Source organism: Chroicocephalus ridibundus, chromosome 12, assembly GCF_963924245.1.
Source record: "Chroicocephalus ridibundus chromosome 12, bChrRid1.1, whole genome shotgun sequence".
NCBI classification, from domain to species: Eukaryota; Metazoa; Chordata; class Aves; order Charadriiformes; family Laridae; genus Chroicocephalus; species Chroicocephalus ridibundus.
Genome location: NC_086295.1, coordinates 8,627,711 through 8,646,101, shown reverse-complemented (window position 1 = coordinate 8,646,101; position 18,391 = coordinate 8,627,711). Strand labels below are relative to the sequence as shown.

General features: G+C 44.6%; 1 protein-coding gene across 2 annotated transcripts in view; it reads right to left on the bottom strand.

Moving 5' to 3' along the window:
- NFATC2 (nuclear factor of activated T cells 2) overlaps positions 1-18,391 on the bottom strand; it is a 90,493-nt gene that overhangs the window by 39,434 nt on the left and 32,668 nt on the right. For both annotated transcript variants that reach the window (XM_063350245.1, XM_063350244.1), the window contains exon 6: positions 9,266-9,406. In XM_063350245.1, coding sequence (XP_063206315.1) covers positions 9,266-9,406 — 141 coding nt within the window. The remainder of the gene's footprint in view (positions 1-9,265; positions 9,407-18,391) is intronic.

The window sequence follows — 18,391 nt, the reverse complement described above, 5'->3', positions numbered from 1 at the left end:
GATCTCTGGAAAACAGTTAAGGTTTTTTAGAGCCACCCCAAGAACAAAGCAAACAACAATGAATGCTTTCCAGCAGAACAGACACCACTTTTGGGATGCAGAAACCTTACGGGCAGGGGAAAACTCACACAAAACCTCTCCTGCTCTTCTTGCAGATGAATTCTGATTTTGGCTGGGAAGTTACTCTGCTCCATGTCAATGCAAGGTTGCTCAGCATCTAGTCCTAAGCAGTTGTCTTCCTCTAAGATTTTACTTCAGACTAGTTTTCAAATTTTATGAATTTTCACATCATGAATGAATTTAAAACTCACAAAAGTAGAGCTATTGAATTTTTCACTGAGCTTGATTTCCATGGATTTCTTTTTCTTTCTGAAGCAAGACTGCCCACTGCAGTTAATGAAGCTCTGTTTATGATGAGCTGAGGCCAGTGCCTTCATTTCACTGAGGACACAAGTTTGAGTCACCAAGGCCAAAGATACAAGTCAAGGTCTGGGAGGTAAAAGGCCAAAGGATTAGTCATCCGCCATCCAGCCCAGCCCCAAATCTGACATTTTGCACAGTGAGAACAAGTCTAGAGAAGACTTCTCCCCATCTATTGTTGAGGAATTGAATTCATGCTAAAATAAAACATAAATACAGTAGTTGAGTAGTGAAGCAGCAGGGGTAGTCTGTCATTCCAGAGCTCTTCCAAATGATTCCTTATGCCAATTCATCAAAATGGATTTGTTGTTTTTTTAAGATTATACGTGTGTTTGTGTGTGCGTGTGTGTGTATAAATTATTAAACAAAAGCTCCTCTCAAAATAAAACCACTGGGAACCTCCATGTAATAAAATGAGTCACACCAGGATGCGATGACTAAGTGGGAGAATAGGGAATTCCACTCCCCATGCCAGCTTTCTACAGGATCAATTTTCTGTCAACAGGTGATGGGAGCTTGTCTCTCTGCGTTTTGTTTATTCCAAAAATTATTATTATTTTTTAATATTCTCTTTAAACAATTAAGATTCAAAGCTGAATAATCAGGACCAGGCACGCTTCCACTAGGCGCCCCCATAGTAAACAGTGAGCCAGGGAATCCAGGCCAGTAGTGGCTGCCTGTGTTAATAAGGATTTACCAGCTGTAAAATTCCAAAATCTTGTGTCATACGGGGAAACCTTCCAAAACACTGGATTCCACCCTGTCTCGCTGAGTCTCTAACAGCTATGGCAACTCCGTTTCTGCAGCCACACTCTTGCATTTTTGTGTGTGGGATCCTTAGATTTTTTCCTGTTTTGCAGTGTTTTTCTGGGATCCCCAATTTAATGTCTGACAGTTGCCCTGTGGGATTACAAGAACACCTGGGGCAGGCAGCACATTTCAGCCAGGAAGTAAACCTGTGGGCAGCAAGGTTTGCTGGGGTTTCAGCAGCTATAATAGCAAGGAAAAGCAGAAGGTGTCCCCTTTACCCTGAAACTTTCTAATTTGCACAGCAAAATAGGGCAAACTGATCCTCCTGATTAATACTTGTTACTCCTCAGTCTTCACAAATGGTGGGATTTGCTAAGACACATTCCTCTTTTGCTTAGAAAGAACAAACCAAAGAGAAACTCAAAGAGAACAAAACCTCCCTCATCCTCCCCAGTTCTGACATCTTTTTGCAGAGAGAACTGACCAAGCAGGCCCTGTGCTCCACTTTGCTGGCGCCTTACTTTTATGCACTGCAAGGCACGGGGAGGGGAGATTAACCTGGAAGGTGATCACCTCTAGCTAATGCAAAAATCAGGTGGGTCTCCCGACACAGACATCTGTAATTTATTCCTCTGGTTCATCCCATCGCTCTGCAGCTTTAGAGCGGAGAAGATATGCATCCGGCTTTACATGCTGGACTCCAGCCACAGACTGCGTGGAGTAGAGAAAGCGCTCTTTCTAAACTACCAAGAAAATAGCAAGATAGCAAATTTATTTCATATACTCTCTGCAGAACGTCAAGTTGCAAACAAATTGAATCATTTAAGATTACAGTACCACTCTCAGTTTTGCTAACTCTATAACTATTCCCACATATTTGTGCTTTTTTCCTTAGCCTTTCCCATTAAAAACCACAAACAATAGTTTGGGTTCTTTTCCCCAGATGCTGGGCTTTTATCTCAGGTTAAGATGCCTTAAAAACCTACATTTTTTGCACTAAAAACCTGCATGTTCAGCATGGATTGCGTCTGTGACTGAGTTATGATACTAGTTCTAAGATACACTCGGTTCCTCTCAATTCTCCATAACTTAAACCCTCTATTTCAGTTCATTAATTTAGAAATTCAGTGAAAGAACTGGAGCTTGGAGCCTGCATTAAATATTTAAAGTTGTTTACTGGGGTCAAATAGCAAATATCTCTTTCGGATGGATCTGGGAAAAAAATTGAAAGTTTTTTTAAAAAAGGCTGGTGTCTTTTTTATCTTTAATTTGCCTGAGAAAATTGCATCATTAATTTTGCATCATTAAGTTCAAAGATATAATTGTTGAAAATAGTTTGCTATTTTTTACTTTCCCTGGGAGTCTTTTGATCGTTCATGAAACTGTCAGACTGCTAACGGGCATTTAGTTCCCTGTTTGGGGCATGGTATGAAATTTCAGACTTGACACAACAGAAAGGGGAACATTGCTGAAGACAGTCTTGTAATTACTTTTCACATCTCCCACAAAGGACCACGATCCTCAGCCCTGCTTCCTCACTATCATCAAACCCAATACACAAGCCACCTTCTATTTGCATTATACGTGCCCTAATGCCATCCCGTCACAGTTTTCCATAGTGAATTGTCCTGGCCAAAAGACTGATTCACATTTCAAGTCATTTGGCTGATTTTGAGCAGATGTATCTCAACTTACACAATTACTACACATATGGGCTATAAAAGACATTTACGGCATAGAAGAGCACTTGCAATAGTGGCTTTACTTGTGATAAAATGTCAGCCCATATGTGCTGACTCAGGTCTGGGGCAACACTTACTGTGGATGCAGCCTCCTCAGGAGCTTCGGCTCAAAGTAAAACATCACCCCTTTTAAATCCTTGCTTGCCAAGGCTGCCCCACTCTTCCCGTTGGTGCCTGGCAGCGTAGAGCTGTTCATTGCTCCAGAACCGATTGCTAGGACTCCCACAAACCCATTAACAAAGGATTTACCCCATTTCACTGAACTCTCTGGGTTGCTTTTCATAAGCAAGTCCCATGCCCAAACACCGGAAGTATTGAGCTCTTGCTGCAGGACAAAAGGGAGTGATGTAAGAAGCTATAAATTCTTAATTTTCTATATTTTTAAGTCTATTGTGAGTTTTAACTATATCTAAATATATATTTAAAGAATTATCACTATCCCCAGCTATAACTTGTGAATATAAAACCTTTCTAGGGAGCTGTGATTTCCTTTTAACTGTTGCAGGCAGAGGTAGAGGAAGTTTGATAGCATCATTGGGTCCAACTTACTGTGCTTTATAAACAAGACTTTTTCCAGAAAGTGGAAATGCCAAAACCAGCAAGCGCTGCTGTGCTTATTTGCTAGCTTGCAATGCAGCAGGAATACTGAAAAGTGCAAGCTTGAGAGCAAAATCACTCTAGAGCCTGCCTGTTTGCTTCTAAAAGTGAAAGCAATATGTTTCGAAGAAATGAGATTATTTACCCAGAGTTAAAATAAAGCACATCTGCAATGACAGATATACAGAAGTGTTGAAAATTAGAGAGGCACAGTGAAGTAGTACAAATACAATCAGAATAGTTATTATCATTATTCTTGTTCCAGTGATAGGCAAGCCATTGCAAGGGATCTGAATGAACATACTGGGATAAAGCAGGTACCTGTGGCCATGGGTGATTCTGAGCACACAAGCCACTGCACTTAGCACGTCGGTATGCGCAATGACAGCCCATCTCCCACAGTCATCCCTGACAGAGAGCAACGCATAAACATATACCCGAGAAACAGAGAGCACCCAACCTCAAAGAAGACGGGCGTAGGGTGGAGGCCTGGTGCACACCTCAAGCAGCGTGATACTGCTTCTGCTGTGCATGAAGGCGTGAATGCTCCTGCCATACCTGAAGCAACAAACTCTGTGAATCTCATTTCAGATATTTTAGTAAAGCTGCCAAAGGATGGAGCCCGGGGATGTACAAGACGGAACAAGAGGGAGGGAAGAAGAAAGGTTCGTGGGTCTTGGTAGCCTGGGTGCTGGCACAAGCTCCAAGGTTCATTTCTGGAGTAGGGAGACAAGTGCCTCCACTCAGGTACAGCATTCTGGGCACCGTGCGGATGAAAGCCTCAACTCACCACCGACACACTGAACACAATAGCCCTGATCCTGCCTGTTTGAGCTCTCCTGAATTCAGCCGACATTCAAGTATGTTCAAGCTCACCTGCTCTAGCTATTAGCCTCCTAAGAAACCACTGCCATGAAAATATCACCGAGGTGGACAGACATGCAGGAACTCAAGGGAAAAAGCAACTAGAACTCCATTGCTTGAATCTAGAGCTGGAAAGATTTATTTTTGTCAAATGGACTTTGAGCGTCCATGCTTCAGAGGCCTTGACAGCTGCATCAGTTCAAAGGGCACAGAGAGCACCACCTCTTCTCTTTACACTGCATGGCCGAATTGAAAGATTTATGGTGGATCTATTCCAAAGATGTACGCTTTCTGTTTGGGTTGTTTCTCCACCACCCACATTGTCCTAGCGATGATTCATGATGTCCATGTGGCCACCATAAGAGTTTGGCAAGGGAAAGCACAGTCCATTTGCACTTTTCTCCCAGAGAAACATGAAACTCCTCTATCACTCACAGCAGAGCAGCAGTAACCAGTACACAAATGGGAGTAAACACAATGCAACCAACAACATCTGACTTGCAAATTATTACATGACAATTAAAACAAATAAAAGGGGGAATTCCAACCCTTTTCTTTTTTTAACTGCATTGTAAGATCTGGGCTCCAACCAAATACTAACACCCTTGACCTTTAGCATATTCCAAATCCTTGATGGCCGTAAGGCTGCTTTTCAAGCTCTCTCTTCCAGCTCAAAATTAAAAGAATACGTGCACTTCAAAAATTTCTATCTGTACAATCCGATCTAGTTGCTTCCCCTGACCTCTTTTTATTTAGCTGGGCTCAGTTAGGTGTCCCTGAGTTCAGATCTTAACACCTTCAGCCAAACTCTGCTTTTGTGTGCTGGACTGACTCTACCGAATTCGTGAGTTCCCCTGGCTTACGGCAGCTACAGATGACAATCTTTCATCAGGAAGAGATAACCTTAAAAAGAACTCAAAACTGTAATGCTTGCATGTTGGTAAACCTTACCATTAAGAAAATGAATGCTATTTATGCATCAGCATTTCAAATGCAAGTACTTTATCCCCTTGCTCGCACACAGAACTCTGAGCTCCAGCCCCTTCAGTTCACTTCCTGCTGCCATTTCCTGTCACAAGCCTAAAATGAGAGCCTTTTACAGACTTCTCATTGGCGAGCTCATTGCAATAGTTTGTAGTTCGTGTAATACAACAAGGCAGTTATTTTCATAATGACATGCCGGCATAATTTGGGGAATATTCTTTATTTTCCAGGTATGCCTAGGGAAAAATACACGTATCTGTTGCGCTGTGTAACAGAGAAGTAAAAACTATTCATTATTGTTCTTAGAAGCCTGTTGTATTTTGGTCAGAAATACGAACAGTTCTACGTTTCTCTGTGTTGCTAGTAGTGAGTGAAGAATTGCCTACAAGGTCCATAGGAAATGGAAATAAGGTTTGATTGTCTGCCTGAGGGATAAAAACTAATTTACAGTTGTGAGCCCCAGCAGCAGTTTCCCGAGTGTTGTGAGGCACAACGACTGCCGCCTCCTCAGCACCCGCTTCACTGCAGATGCTGGTTCAGACCCCAGATTCAAGGTACACCCAGATTTTGGAGTCTACGAAACAATTAACAGGAGAATGTCTCACTGCACAAAGATACCCACACAAAGGTTTTTGAGGAAAAAAAGAGTCTTGCTACTCTCATCTTAAACACTGGCCAAACAAGTCAGGGGGTTCTGTGGAGTACAACGTGCCAAAAGCTGTTAGATGGTTATCTACACTGCTGCTCTCACCCTTGTCATTAGTTGTAGAACTAAAATGGGTGGCAAAAGTGGGAAATCAAATACCACTTGTTAGCACAGACAAGGCTTGTGAGCTGTTAAAATGAAACTCAGAGAAAACCATGTTTCCCCTGCGAGCTTGGTGCATCTTCCTGCCTTCACAAAGGTGAGGTTCTTTTGCAAGCCCCCCAGGGGCCACGTCACGCTCTGGAAGAGGGCGCAACAAAGACAGGGTCATGCCAGCGACTCACTATCCACCCACCAGCATGTTTATTGTGGCTTACTTTACTTCTGAGCGGCTTATCAGCCCTTCTTGCAAGGTGAAGGTGCTGTGCAGATCAGATCTGCAGCGAGCCAGCTCCCCGAGGTGAGCGCAGGATCCTCCTCCTCCTCCCACCCAGTGACATTTCTAATCGATAAATCCAGCTGCAGACCTGGGCCTTTTTGTTCTGCGTTCAACCTAATGCAACAACAACTAAGCATGGCCACAGTAGTGATAATTAAAATTGTCTACAGTGTATAATGAGGGAAGCTGAAAGTCGCAGGTGCATAGGATCCTAATTTTCAGGCAAGCTGGGACACTCATTAACCTCTGACAACCCAAGCACAAAGGCTTAATTCTCAATCTACTGCAGTCAGCCAGAGTCTGATCAGCCCCGGCATGATTTGCATACCCATCTCAGCTTCTTAACCTTCCTCACCTTAAGATATACCTATTAAAGCAAGCAATCTTCACTTAAAAGCAGTAAGAGGTATTGCTGCATTATAAAACAGTGCACAGATACACAGAACTAGCTCGCCTTCAGCACGCAGTGGAGTCCCCCAGATAACCCACTGCAAACTACACAGACTTCTGATTCAGACCAAAGATTTGCCTCTGGGCCCCCCATCCTCTAAATTCCCCCTCTGCCAATCATTTATTCAAAGTCCTGCAGACTGAGGCCGCCTGCAGAGGCCGAGGGGTGGTGGAGGAGGCAGGATATGGAACACCAGCATGCAAATCCCTGCTCCAGACGGGGCACTGCCGCTGGGATAAGTCATGCCTCTCCGCTACCAGGAGGTAAAAAAAGAAGAAAAAAAATAGCAGTTTCCCCAGCAGTGAAGAAAAGCTTTAGATTTAGTGTGGAAAATGTTGTTGTTCTTTTTACTTTCTAACATCTCTTCCAGCCAGAGCCTTCTCTGCTCTTATATGGAAATAGGGGCAGGGCGTTTTGGATGTTTCCTCGAAATGGCATTAAGAGCTACCTCCTTTTAGTGTATCATCTCCTTTAGTTACTGCAAAACATTCTTGGGACAGGTACTGTCGGGGGCTGCCAAGCATGTTCCCATGCACCTTCACGATTCGCTGACATCGACGGAACAGTGGCAGCACAGTGGGAAGGAATTAATACGCGGGCTTAAAAGGAAATACAGGGTGCCAAGAAAATTGCTCTGAGTGCACAGGCTCATCTGAATCTTCACAGTTCAGAGCCCAGAGCCTTTCATTCTTGCTGTAAACTAGCATGGCTTGCTAGTGGTGCGGGGAAGAAGCTGAGACCCACAGCATGCTTCCCCCCACCCCCCATAACCACCTGATGCCCACATACATTAATTTTTGGCTCAATTTTTGCTTTTTGCCAGAGGCATTACCCCATAAAATCACGCACATGCTGTTCACTTGGGGGATGCGATTTCTTAAATCCCTTGCAAGTCACTGGATATATCACTTAAACTGCCTCTACCGTAGTTTACCAACAGAAAACTTGGGAACAACATGTTTTCTTAACAGCACAAAGAGAACACAAATTTCACATAAAACAGGCTAACACTTTTCATACTGCAGAGTCCTCTGTCCTGCTGAAATCAAGCAGAGTAAAGGCTGGCAGAGTCTGTCCCTTCATATTTGCAAAGTGCTTTTTTGATCCCTGGACACTGTTGTCATCCTTGCAGAGCACAGTATCTAGAATACAAAAATCAAGCCTAATGAAGGGTAAGTTAAACAAGTCCAGACCATTTGCAAAGAAACAAACGTCCCTTTGCAAAAGCCTTAGAAAATCCAATAAAATACACATACTGCTTAGTGAGGTGAGATGAAATGCCTGCATGCGTATGATATTAGAAAAGAAACGACTCAGCTCTGAAAAAACAGGTAACTAACTACAGCAGAATGCATTTGTTTGCGTTTCCTCCTGTAAACAAGGAAACCTGGATTTCTGCTGCCTACCTTAACCACTAGATCACGCTAGGCATATTTTCTGGGGTCAGGTATTCTTTGAGTTAGAAATCAAGATACACTTATTGTAGCATGCCATTATGAAAACACAATACAGAGAGCTCAGGAAAGGCAGAAAAGGTGATGCTAGGCAACTAAATAACTCCCGGTAATCATTCTTTATTCCTATTATTTATATTCATCCAATGCTCGTCAGCGCTTGGGACCATCTTGTACCGGCTCTGAGCAAGTCATCAAACAAGATGAAAAGAGAGAGAATCTATAATCTGCCACTCATTCCCCTGTCATGGTTGCTCAAGAGCTAGCAAGATTACCTGAAAACTGGCAAAACATGTTTTAAAAGAAGCAGCTCTACTGGAAAAAAAGTAGCATTGGGCTGTAACAGGGGGCTTTTCTCTTTGAATTGAATTTGATTTGTTTTGCTGTAGTCTGAGCCTATGTGAAAATATCTGAAATAATATGGAAGATGAAGTGATGTGTTCTTTTATCTCAGTATGTATAAAAATAATTTTACTTTTATATAAAACACACATATTATGAACAATTTCCCCCACAAACTTCTGAAGGGAAGGAAACGCAATCTTTGCCTGGAGTTCACATCAATAAAAAACGTTCATTTCAATTGTGAAATCTGCAGTAGCGTTCACTAAACATGAGATGGAACAAGCATAGAGGAACATGTACTGGTCATCCCATTTCTTTGATAACATATCCTCTTCCTGCTGATTCCCAGTGTCTGTATTCTTGTGAACCAATAACACAAATATTTGCTCCCAAGTCTAATTTTACTCACATGGTTAAGTCAAGTGATTTGGTTTTACTTACATGAACTTGGATGGGACTACTCACTCGAGCAGAGTTACTCATGAGCACAAATCTTAGGAAAGACCGTGAGACACAACACCACTACAGATTTGCCTTATCCCATTAGGGAAAGTTAGAAAAAAACTGCCTTACCTGATGTTTTCTCTGTGAACACCACCTTGGACTCTGCTGTGAAATTCTGTCCAGTCAGGATCATCTGTTGCCCTCCATAAACAAGGCAGCTATCAATATCTTGTCTTTCAACCATCGGAAGTTCATGAGCAGATCTTTGGGCTGTGGACAAATTGCAGACATGAATGAAACCAACTCTGTTTTACCAGGACTTTCCAGATCTTCCCAGAACTATCCACAGATTGATCTTGTCATCGTTACCATCCGTTGACTGCCAAAGCAGCTTCTCCAGGGTGCTAAATTTAGGTTTGAGAGGGAAAAATAAACTTACTCAAGGCATTTTATTTGGAAACATTCAGGAGCTGGCTGCAGCGTTTCAGCTGTGCTGGCCTTACTCCTTGTCCTTGAGAAAGGACAGCTTGGATGAATGAGCTGGAACTTGCCCATGTCTGTTTCCAAATAAATGGCCAAATTTTCAAGTGCAGGCACACTACAGCCCTGGAGCCCAAAAATTCCACCTGCAGAGAGGATTCCACTGAATAACACTGAATTCCTTCAGAAAAAAAATAAAAATAAACCTCTTCTACAAAAGCCCACTGCCTCCCACAGAACAGGGACTACACTGGGCATGGAACAATCTGTTTGCCAACAAAAACACCGTCTCCATGTGCAGGCACCCAAGCCTTGTACACACAACAAGAGGGGCAATCACAAAGTCATGTTCACATTGGTGAACAGGAGGGGTCACGCCGGGACTCTCCTGCAGCCTGGGCTTTTTGCAAGCATGTCTTGCAGAGGCCCGAATATCTGAGGAGCAGGACCTTGTGTTGCAAATTGAATTTGATTACAAAAGGCAAGGAAAGAAAAGGTTGAGTGGAGTCCAGATGGGCATGTACGTGATCAAGGATTTCTAAAGTCTTTACTGTTCTTAGCCATGAACTTGGAGCGTGACTTTGGCAAGTTATTCTGTCTTTCCCCAGCCAGAAAACCAGGATAGCACCACCTCTCCACCTGCTTTCCTCTCATCCCATTAAAAGAGCCATCTGCGTGGTCAGAAAAGCTTCGGAGAATCCTGATCACCATCCCTGCAAGTCCATTCCAACTGTTTGCTAACAAGCGGCAGGAGCCGAAGAAAGCAAAGATGCGAGAATTGTTCCCTACAATGCAGACAGCTGGAAAATATCATGAGCTTCCCTGTGACCAGACCAGGTGGGCAGCAGTTTGGGTCTGGTGAACTGCGAGTTCATGACCTGCACTCAAACTCCTCCAGATTCATCCACCCCAACTGGAAAGGCCTCTAGAGGATGCCGCTCATCTATTTAACAGCTGCCTTGGCTGGATTTTAACTTTCTCTGACAAAGAGCCTGCTCCCAAGAGACCTTGAGCACTTGTGTCTTCCCTTCACTGAACACCGTTGGCTGCTGAGCCAAAAATAAGGAAATATTACCCTATATGTTCAGCGCTGGCCCTCTGCTCGCACACAGGCAAGGCTGTGCTTTCTGCGACCTGGTTCCAGCACCCTTTTACTGCTCTGCAACCTTCAGAAAGCTGAAAACCCAACAGCTCTCAGCTGCAGTGAGAGCTGTACAGATTCTCTCACCACATCAAGAAAATGCTAGAGTATTTGGTGGGAAAACACAAACATTAAACCTTTCAGACAGGTGTCTGCAGAAGAGGGGAGCAATTTATCTAGCAAGGACAAGCTCAACTGAACCCTTTCTGCCAGCCATATGACATGGAGTTTTTGCTCACTAAAAATACAGATAATTCAATATTTATAACTTTCTTGTCCCATTTGAGAGGCATTTTAAAATGTCTATTTAAAACAACATTATGACTCATTGTTCCCGTCAAATCTATAACAACAGCTGGGCTAAGATACTGCCAATTAAGAATATATATTCAGATTATTTTCACAGAAGCTGCTAATTTCTTTCACATGGCTGTATGATTAATTCCTTTCCCTAAATCCTCAAATTTGTTATGAGTTCATAATTGGATTTATCACAAAGACAGATTTGTAACCTTAAAGGCTTAAGAGTAAATATCAATCATCAAAAACACGTCTACAACAGCCAAGCGAAAACGTATTTAAGCTTTGCCCTGGACACTGTTTATTCCTTTTCAATCCCCAAATTTTACTTCCTAAGTACCCCAAATAGTAAAAATTCCAGATTAGCCCACATCTTCTACAGACTTCACTTTGTTAGTAGAGAGCTTTATACCTGACATCCAGCAGATCAGTGGTTCTCAAGGCTTTTTCAGGACGAGGAAGGACAAATTTTAGCCTGGAAATAACCGTCTGACTCATCTTAATTACATTTGGATCTCGGCGAGTTGGAAATCGCTGCTGAAGACCAAGCCTCTGTCCAACTTCCATAGAGCGCAGTGTTTGTGTACGCTGAGACCTACCAGGGAGCTGGGGAGGACAGCCCGTTCACCGGGAATGTGCATCCCAGCTCTTGGGACATGCCAGAAATGCTTCTGCCATCCTTGTGCTGCCTGGCAGCCTGCGATGGGCAGAGGTGTTCTGCAGGTACCCCGATGCAGCTCTGTGTGGCCACGGCCCCATGGCAGCCCGGCTGATGCAGAGCTACGGTCAGGCATGGCTACAGCACGAGCAGGCTACAGGCATCTCCAAAAAACTGTGTTCACCCTGACCCAGACTTGGTCACCCCTGTAGGTGTACAAAACCTGTGTGTGCTTTATGTGTGCCGCAGAATAATACCATTTGGAAGAGTTTCAGTTGAGTTTCTCAATGCAATGCAATTTCTCAATCCTCGTGCTAAAGGAAAAGGTGGAGGAACACAGGCACCTGAGGAGGAATACAGGCCTGACTTCCTCTGACCCATTTTGCCTGCAATCTTCTTCTCCCACTATGTGGTTTGCCAATCTTTTTTTAAAAACCCACTTCTCATTTTCCAAGATCTTTTTTTTTTTTTTTACTCAGGCCTATAAGAAGTTTTCACCCTATTCCCCATTTCCATCAGTAAGGAGGCTCAAGGTTCAGTGTGGAGCTGCCTCAGTAGGATTACTTTTTTTTCCTCTGCATGAAATATTAATTGCCAATAAATCCCCTTCCTCTAAGGCTCATGATGGGTGGACTGCATGCAATAATTTCACACTATTCCTTCTCTTCCCCCAGGGGTTGGCACTTCATAAAGTGACCTACAGCTACTGGAGTTTATGAGCTTTGAATAAACAAAACGCTGTTGATTTAACCAGTTGGGGTGTTTACTTTCAATAGCAACAGTTACTGACATAAGGCAGCAAAGCAAATGCTATAGAAATACTCACACTTGGCCTGAAGCAGTGTGTCAACCTATTAACAGGGGACATTATTTTTCTATTTTATTTGACTGTCTGCAAATCAAGATGTCATGGATGCATGGTGCCAAGAAATACAATGCACAGAGCGACACAAGAGAGAAAGGGAGCTGCTGTCTGGGAGTGCCACGCCACCTCCAGCGACCCTCAGCCCAGGAGGGAAGCAGCCCCCGCTGCGGACGGCTGCCGCTGCCCACAGCCCACCCAGCCACCCGCTGCACGGGCGCAGGGAGCTTCTCTGGGGGTGAGCCTTTATCCCCTTCCCTATGCCAACGGGTGGAGAAAAGGCTAAGATGGCCTAAACCTCTGGGCCGGCAGGCTGGATGCTCCACAGGGGATGCACAAGCCTGGGGCTGACCATAAGGAAGCGTGCCAAGGCAGGGCGAAGGTGTTTCCTGCTTCCCCACCTGCCCGCAGCATCCATAACTGTTCCTTTTTCAGCAGAGAGGCTATTTGGTTTATAGGGAAAAAAAAGGATATTTTGTGGCAACTGATTACCTGGATAAGTCTGTTGCGGCTCCAGATCTTCCCCAGGAGAGTGTTGCCCATAGCTGCTAGCAGATTCCAAGTGACAACCTCAGTTGTATTCCCTAACATGCTCCTTAGGTAATCCCAGCTCCACCTGAGAGCCCCCTTCCCTCCGTGCCTCCCAGCTCTCCCCGTCAGCGCTCCTCCTGCATGCATCTCCTGGGGCGAGCAGTTCTAGCCCTGCCTGAGCATCGTGTTTCCTTCCACCGGCTTGGAGGGCTTCCAAGCACTGCCTTGTCTTGCCCAAAAACTGACTCGTTTTATGAGGAGTCTTAACTGAAGCTAAATGTCTCTTAACAGCCTCCGGAGAGGAACCGTCTCGGCAATCTCTCTCCCTGCATGTGCAATGAGAGTGAGGGCTGGATCGGGGAATGTAGGCAAAGCAAAAACACTAACGTGATCTGCCTCTCGGGAGGAACAGGCTTGTGAACTCTGCACAGAGCAGCACAGCTCTGACCGATGCTTCCAGAGCGGAGATGCTCTACAGCCTCCGTGTATCAGCACGCTATCTCAGTGCCGCCTTCTGCAGCATGGCTGGAGGCCTCCGTGCAAACCTCTGTGTAAACAGAGGCCAAAGAATAGCTGCTTGAGTGAAACCTGCTCCACGCCGTCTTTCTGACACCTGCAACTCTGCTTCTAGAGCTTCGGTTTAGCCGTCGTCCCCATAGCTGACCACAGTTCAGGAGAGATCTTACCCAGGGCGATCCCAAGGAGCAGGACTGAGGCTCACCTGCACCTCAGTGAGGACAAAGCTAGTGTTACCTCTGATTACCTCTAAATGTCATCACAAGCCAAGTAAACCAAAAAATGTGGCTACTTAAAAGAGGTGGGGTCACAACTGCACCCCCAGTGCAGCAGTCTCCCCAGGCCAAACGTCCAGCTCCCTCTTTGGACCCCGCCATCCTTATCCTGCCCAGGGCAGCCCCAGCTCACCCCAGCTTTCTGGAAGCCTTCAAGCCGTGACTCACCACTCCTGATATGTCTTTCCAAACCCCCAAAGGCTCTTGGCTCCAGCCACTGATTTCTGTTGGCTTTGAGAAGAGCAGATAGAGCTGGGTGTCTGATGCTAGAAAAAAATCCCGAACCCTAGAAGCAATAGCAGAGGCCTAATTTGTTGTGGGATTAATTCTTCCACCTCAGTGCAAACCTTAATGAGCCAAAGTAAATATTTCATTGCTCCTGTCACACTGTGTTTATTTACCACGAGCTGCCTGCCTGTGGTAGGATTGATAGGAGCAGGGCTCCTGTGCCCAATGCTTATCCAACGCGCTAACGTCCTGAGAGACTTTGATCCCGACCATCACACATGGAAGCACCCTGAGCTCTCCGGAGGGAGGAGAGGCAAAGGCTGGGGAGCTGCAGTATGGAAGGCAGGGGAGGACCAAGGGCAGGAGACACCTCCAGCAGGCAGGCAGACATCAGCAATGCACCCTAGAAAGCAGCAATCTTCTAATCAGAGGGATGAGATGAACTACCTCCTGGTAGGAGTATGGGGCAGTGGAAAGCTTAAGTGAGAATCAAGGAAATAAAGCAAATTTCCAAACCTCCTGATTAGATGGGAAGCCTTGAAAATGCGATCTAAACGCTGTGAAAAGAAGAACCCGGTATGAATGACAACAGTTTCCAATTTGTTGCCAGCAAGACTTAATCAGCAGTTTGTGCAGAGCCATCCAAGAAAAAAAGCACCAAAAATAGAGGGCTTTTCTCCACCTCCTTCTCTGCACATAATTTATTTTATGATGTCCTTGCGAAAGAGGAGTGACAAGCACCGATGGCAGCAGTGTCAGATAAGTATGATACTTTCTATGAACTGCAGCCAGCTCACCAAACCAGCGTGTGATTAATGACAGGAAAACCATGGCCTCGGTTCACTTCTCTGTCGATCATCTCTGCGGGTATGCACAGCATTTCCTTTTAATCCCTTGTGGAGGAGATCTGCTGAGCTCAAATTATGCTCAGAAATCCATGCTCCGCGTAATACGCTGGGGCGCTTGCTTTTACCAACAGCAGTATTGCAAAGGCAAAAAGTAAACAGGAGTTTATCCTCATAGCAAAGCTCGCAGCCTGCAAAAAGGGCGGGCGTTCTCCTTCTGTCTGACTCAGGCTTTCCAGACTGAAATCTTTCAGTTGCATATTAAAAGTGGCAAATATTGCCAGAATTAGCTTTTAATTTCTGTGCTTTAGGAGAGATAAAAATTTTACTTTAGAAAAAGCACCAGTTTTTGCGTCAGCTATCTGTCTTGAAGTTGAAATGAAAGGGGGGTAAAATTCCTTTAATTCAACTGGAAACCATGCTACTCTTGTAATAATCATGGTTATGGTTAAACTTGCAAATGGGTATCTCCCTGGTGCAAAGAGACCATTCGTTTCTGCTTTTTTATCTCAATAAACTAGGGTTCCTTCTTGCCTGCCATTGTATTCCAACCAGCACAGCTCCCAGCCGAGGAAAAGCACTCGCTGGTTTGCCAAGACAACATTCTTTTACATGACCAGCTCTTTCCCCTGTAGTTATTAATGTGTCACATATTGTAGGCTCAGATTGTCTAATATTATGGGAAAATCTACTAGAAGGAGAGAAAAATAAAGGAAACTTCCAGGGAAATTGATTAAAGGGAAATAAGATATTTGACCCAATTCAGTGGAACAAAATACAGTCAGTAATAGAAACTATTTAAATTCCTCAGATGGACACACAGTTCTTTAGTAATAAGTTTTGTTTGTTTTGTTTTTTAACCACCTTGGAATATCTATTATAAGAACAAGATTTTAGACTCTTTCTCTCCTGCCAAGTGCAATCGTTTGCATTTTAAGGGATTCATGAGCACAGCTTGGTATCAGCAAACATGGATTACACAAAACAAGAACTGTGAGACATTTTGGGGTGGTTTAACCAGGATCCATTCAAATTAAAACTGTGACGCAGCATGAATGGTACTCTGAACACTTACACTCGCATCTTGCAGACACTTGCATGAAGCAATTTTTGGTTGCCAACAGCATGGAGTAAAAAAAGCACGGCAGGTGCTACTCTGAACTCCCTTCAGTACTGCTCCTTCTCTGCTCCATGGATGCTCCAGCCAAGGAGTAGGAACACAAATCCAGAGATCACTCACCAAGAAATGACTTTCAGCTCGTAGTGAAAGGTAAATCAAAGCAAATGAATAGCACTAATGCTACAGAAATTGCCTGAACGGTTTGAAAATAACGATCAGGTCTGCAAATACCAAAGCACTCTACGAGCTTGTTGTTATTAGGGCTGTGTTCGAAGGGACAAGTTAACCCAGTAACCTCTCATGCCTGCGATTTCACCACCTTCTGTGACAGCAGCTCTGTGACAGCCCTGCCTGGCCCAGCAAGAGCTCAGCTACGTGAGCTGGCTTATGCCTATGCCTAAAGCACAGCCCTGCCCACGCAGGGATGGCCATTTGGGCACGCACACCGACTTAGGGCACCACGGCAGAGGAGTGCAGGCAGGGAGCCGGGCCAGGCAGCACACTGCTGCCACATGGACCCATTGGCTGCAGATCCCAGGGACATCGCATGTAGCACCTACGGGGCATTGCTGCCATTTCACAGACTCCACATGGAGCAACACCCAGGAGAAGGGATTTTTCTCACCTTTCCAGCACCACATCTACAAGACAGTGGCTTTTTATCCCTAAGTAAGCGATGGCCTGTTGCTACAATTATCAGAGGACTTCCAAATGCCTTTGCCTACTCGGTGGCTTCAGAAGGAATCAACAGGCAACAGGAGAAAAAAAGCTGCAAGCTGCTGAATGTGCAGGCTTGTCTGGATACTAGGTCCATTTTGAGGCATAACTGATCATTTAACAACGTATCACCTTCTTGGTCCTCCCACACAGCTGCCTAGGGAGGAACTTGCTCCGGATGATGCTTTGAACCTGTGAAATCCCCTCCTAAAACCTGTCAAGTGCTGAATGTGACACAGATGAGGTGGAATCAAATTGCCCCATGAAAAGCAGATACTTCACAGTTCTTGCTTCATTGCAGCTAATGATCTGCTGACACCGGTGGGAGTTTTTAGCCGGGATCAGCTTCTGCTGAGGAGAGCACTCAGATATTCTGTTGGTAGCAACCGCGCTCTCAAGGGAACCCCACTGGTAGGGAAATGGCCAGTTATCTTAAAGCTGCTACTTACTAAGGCTTTCCCGACGGAATATTATTAACAGCTACCAGACAGGAGAGATCTTACAGGAGAGTCCTTGCGGATAAGGGTTCCCACGTGGCCATGTCAAAGAAAAATGAAAAACAAACAAAAGGGAAAAAAAGAGAATCCCAGCACCACAGGAAGGTGGGAGGTGGGACAGAAGGAGAAAATGTCACGGAGCCCCTTCTTGGCCGGGCACCTGAGCTTACCTGAGCCCTTGAGCTCTGCAACATGTGCAGATTGTCTGGGAGAAACCGAGATTATCATCTCTAGTGTGATTTAGTCTGCATTACTAATGCTGGCTGAACTAACTAATGTTTTTAACCATCTTCCCAGAACTGGGCTGAGTTCAGGAAGTGCTACTGAAATGCAAAAACATTGCTAAATATGCAACACACGTTCTAAATGGAAGAGGCTTATTACTCCAGATCACTTCATATTCTGCTTCCATGAGCTTAGAAAAGCACAGTCCTTAAAATATTTCTCTAAATTGCCAGTATATCCAATATTCCAAAAATAAAACTTTTTTTTTTCTTGGGGAACAAATCCTTTTTTTTTCTCGTAGGAGCTTTGCTGTCTGCTCTGCAGCCAACATTTTCGTATTTTAATCATAAAAAACATAAAAATAAGCCACTTATACTGGTATCTCCACTCTCTTTTTTTTTATGCCCTTAAGACTCATCAAAGCAAACATATCTCAAAATAAATGCCTAGACATCTCAAACAAGCCTTGCAAAATTAGCAGTCATTGCCCAGGCAAATAAGGTGGGCACATACAATTTGGGAAAACGTGATCTTATGCTGTAAACCATGACCAGATTTCTGCTTGAACGCTCTTTGGTCATGGGCGCAAATACAACGTGCAATTGTGGAAGGGTCTTAGGCCCTTCCAAACAAAAGGTTAGGCCCTGCCTAACTCCTTCTGAAAGAGGTGTCTGCTGTTGCCGTAGGAGAATTTGCCCAAGCGGGGTGTCATCTGCGGGGCTCGAGGCATGACCCAGGACCATCCACCCTCTGCTGTGGGCTCCTGCTGTTTTTCTCTACAGTGGATGTATGAGTTATACCTGGAGTTTCCCCACCCGAGCAGCTCCCCACTGCAGGCAGGAATGGGCTCTTTCCAGTCA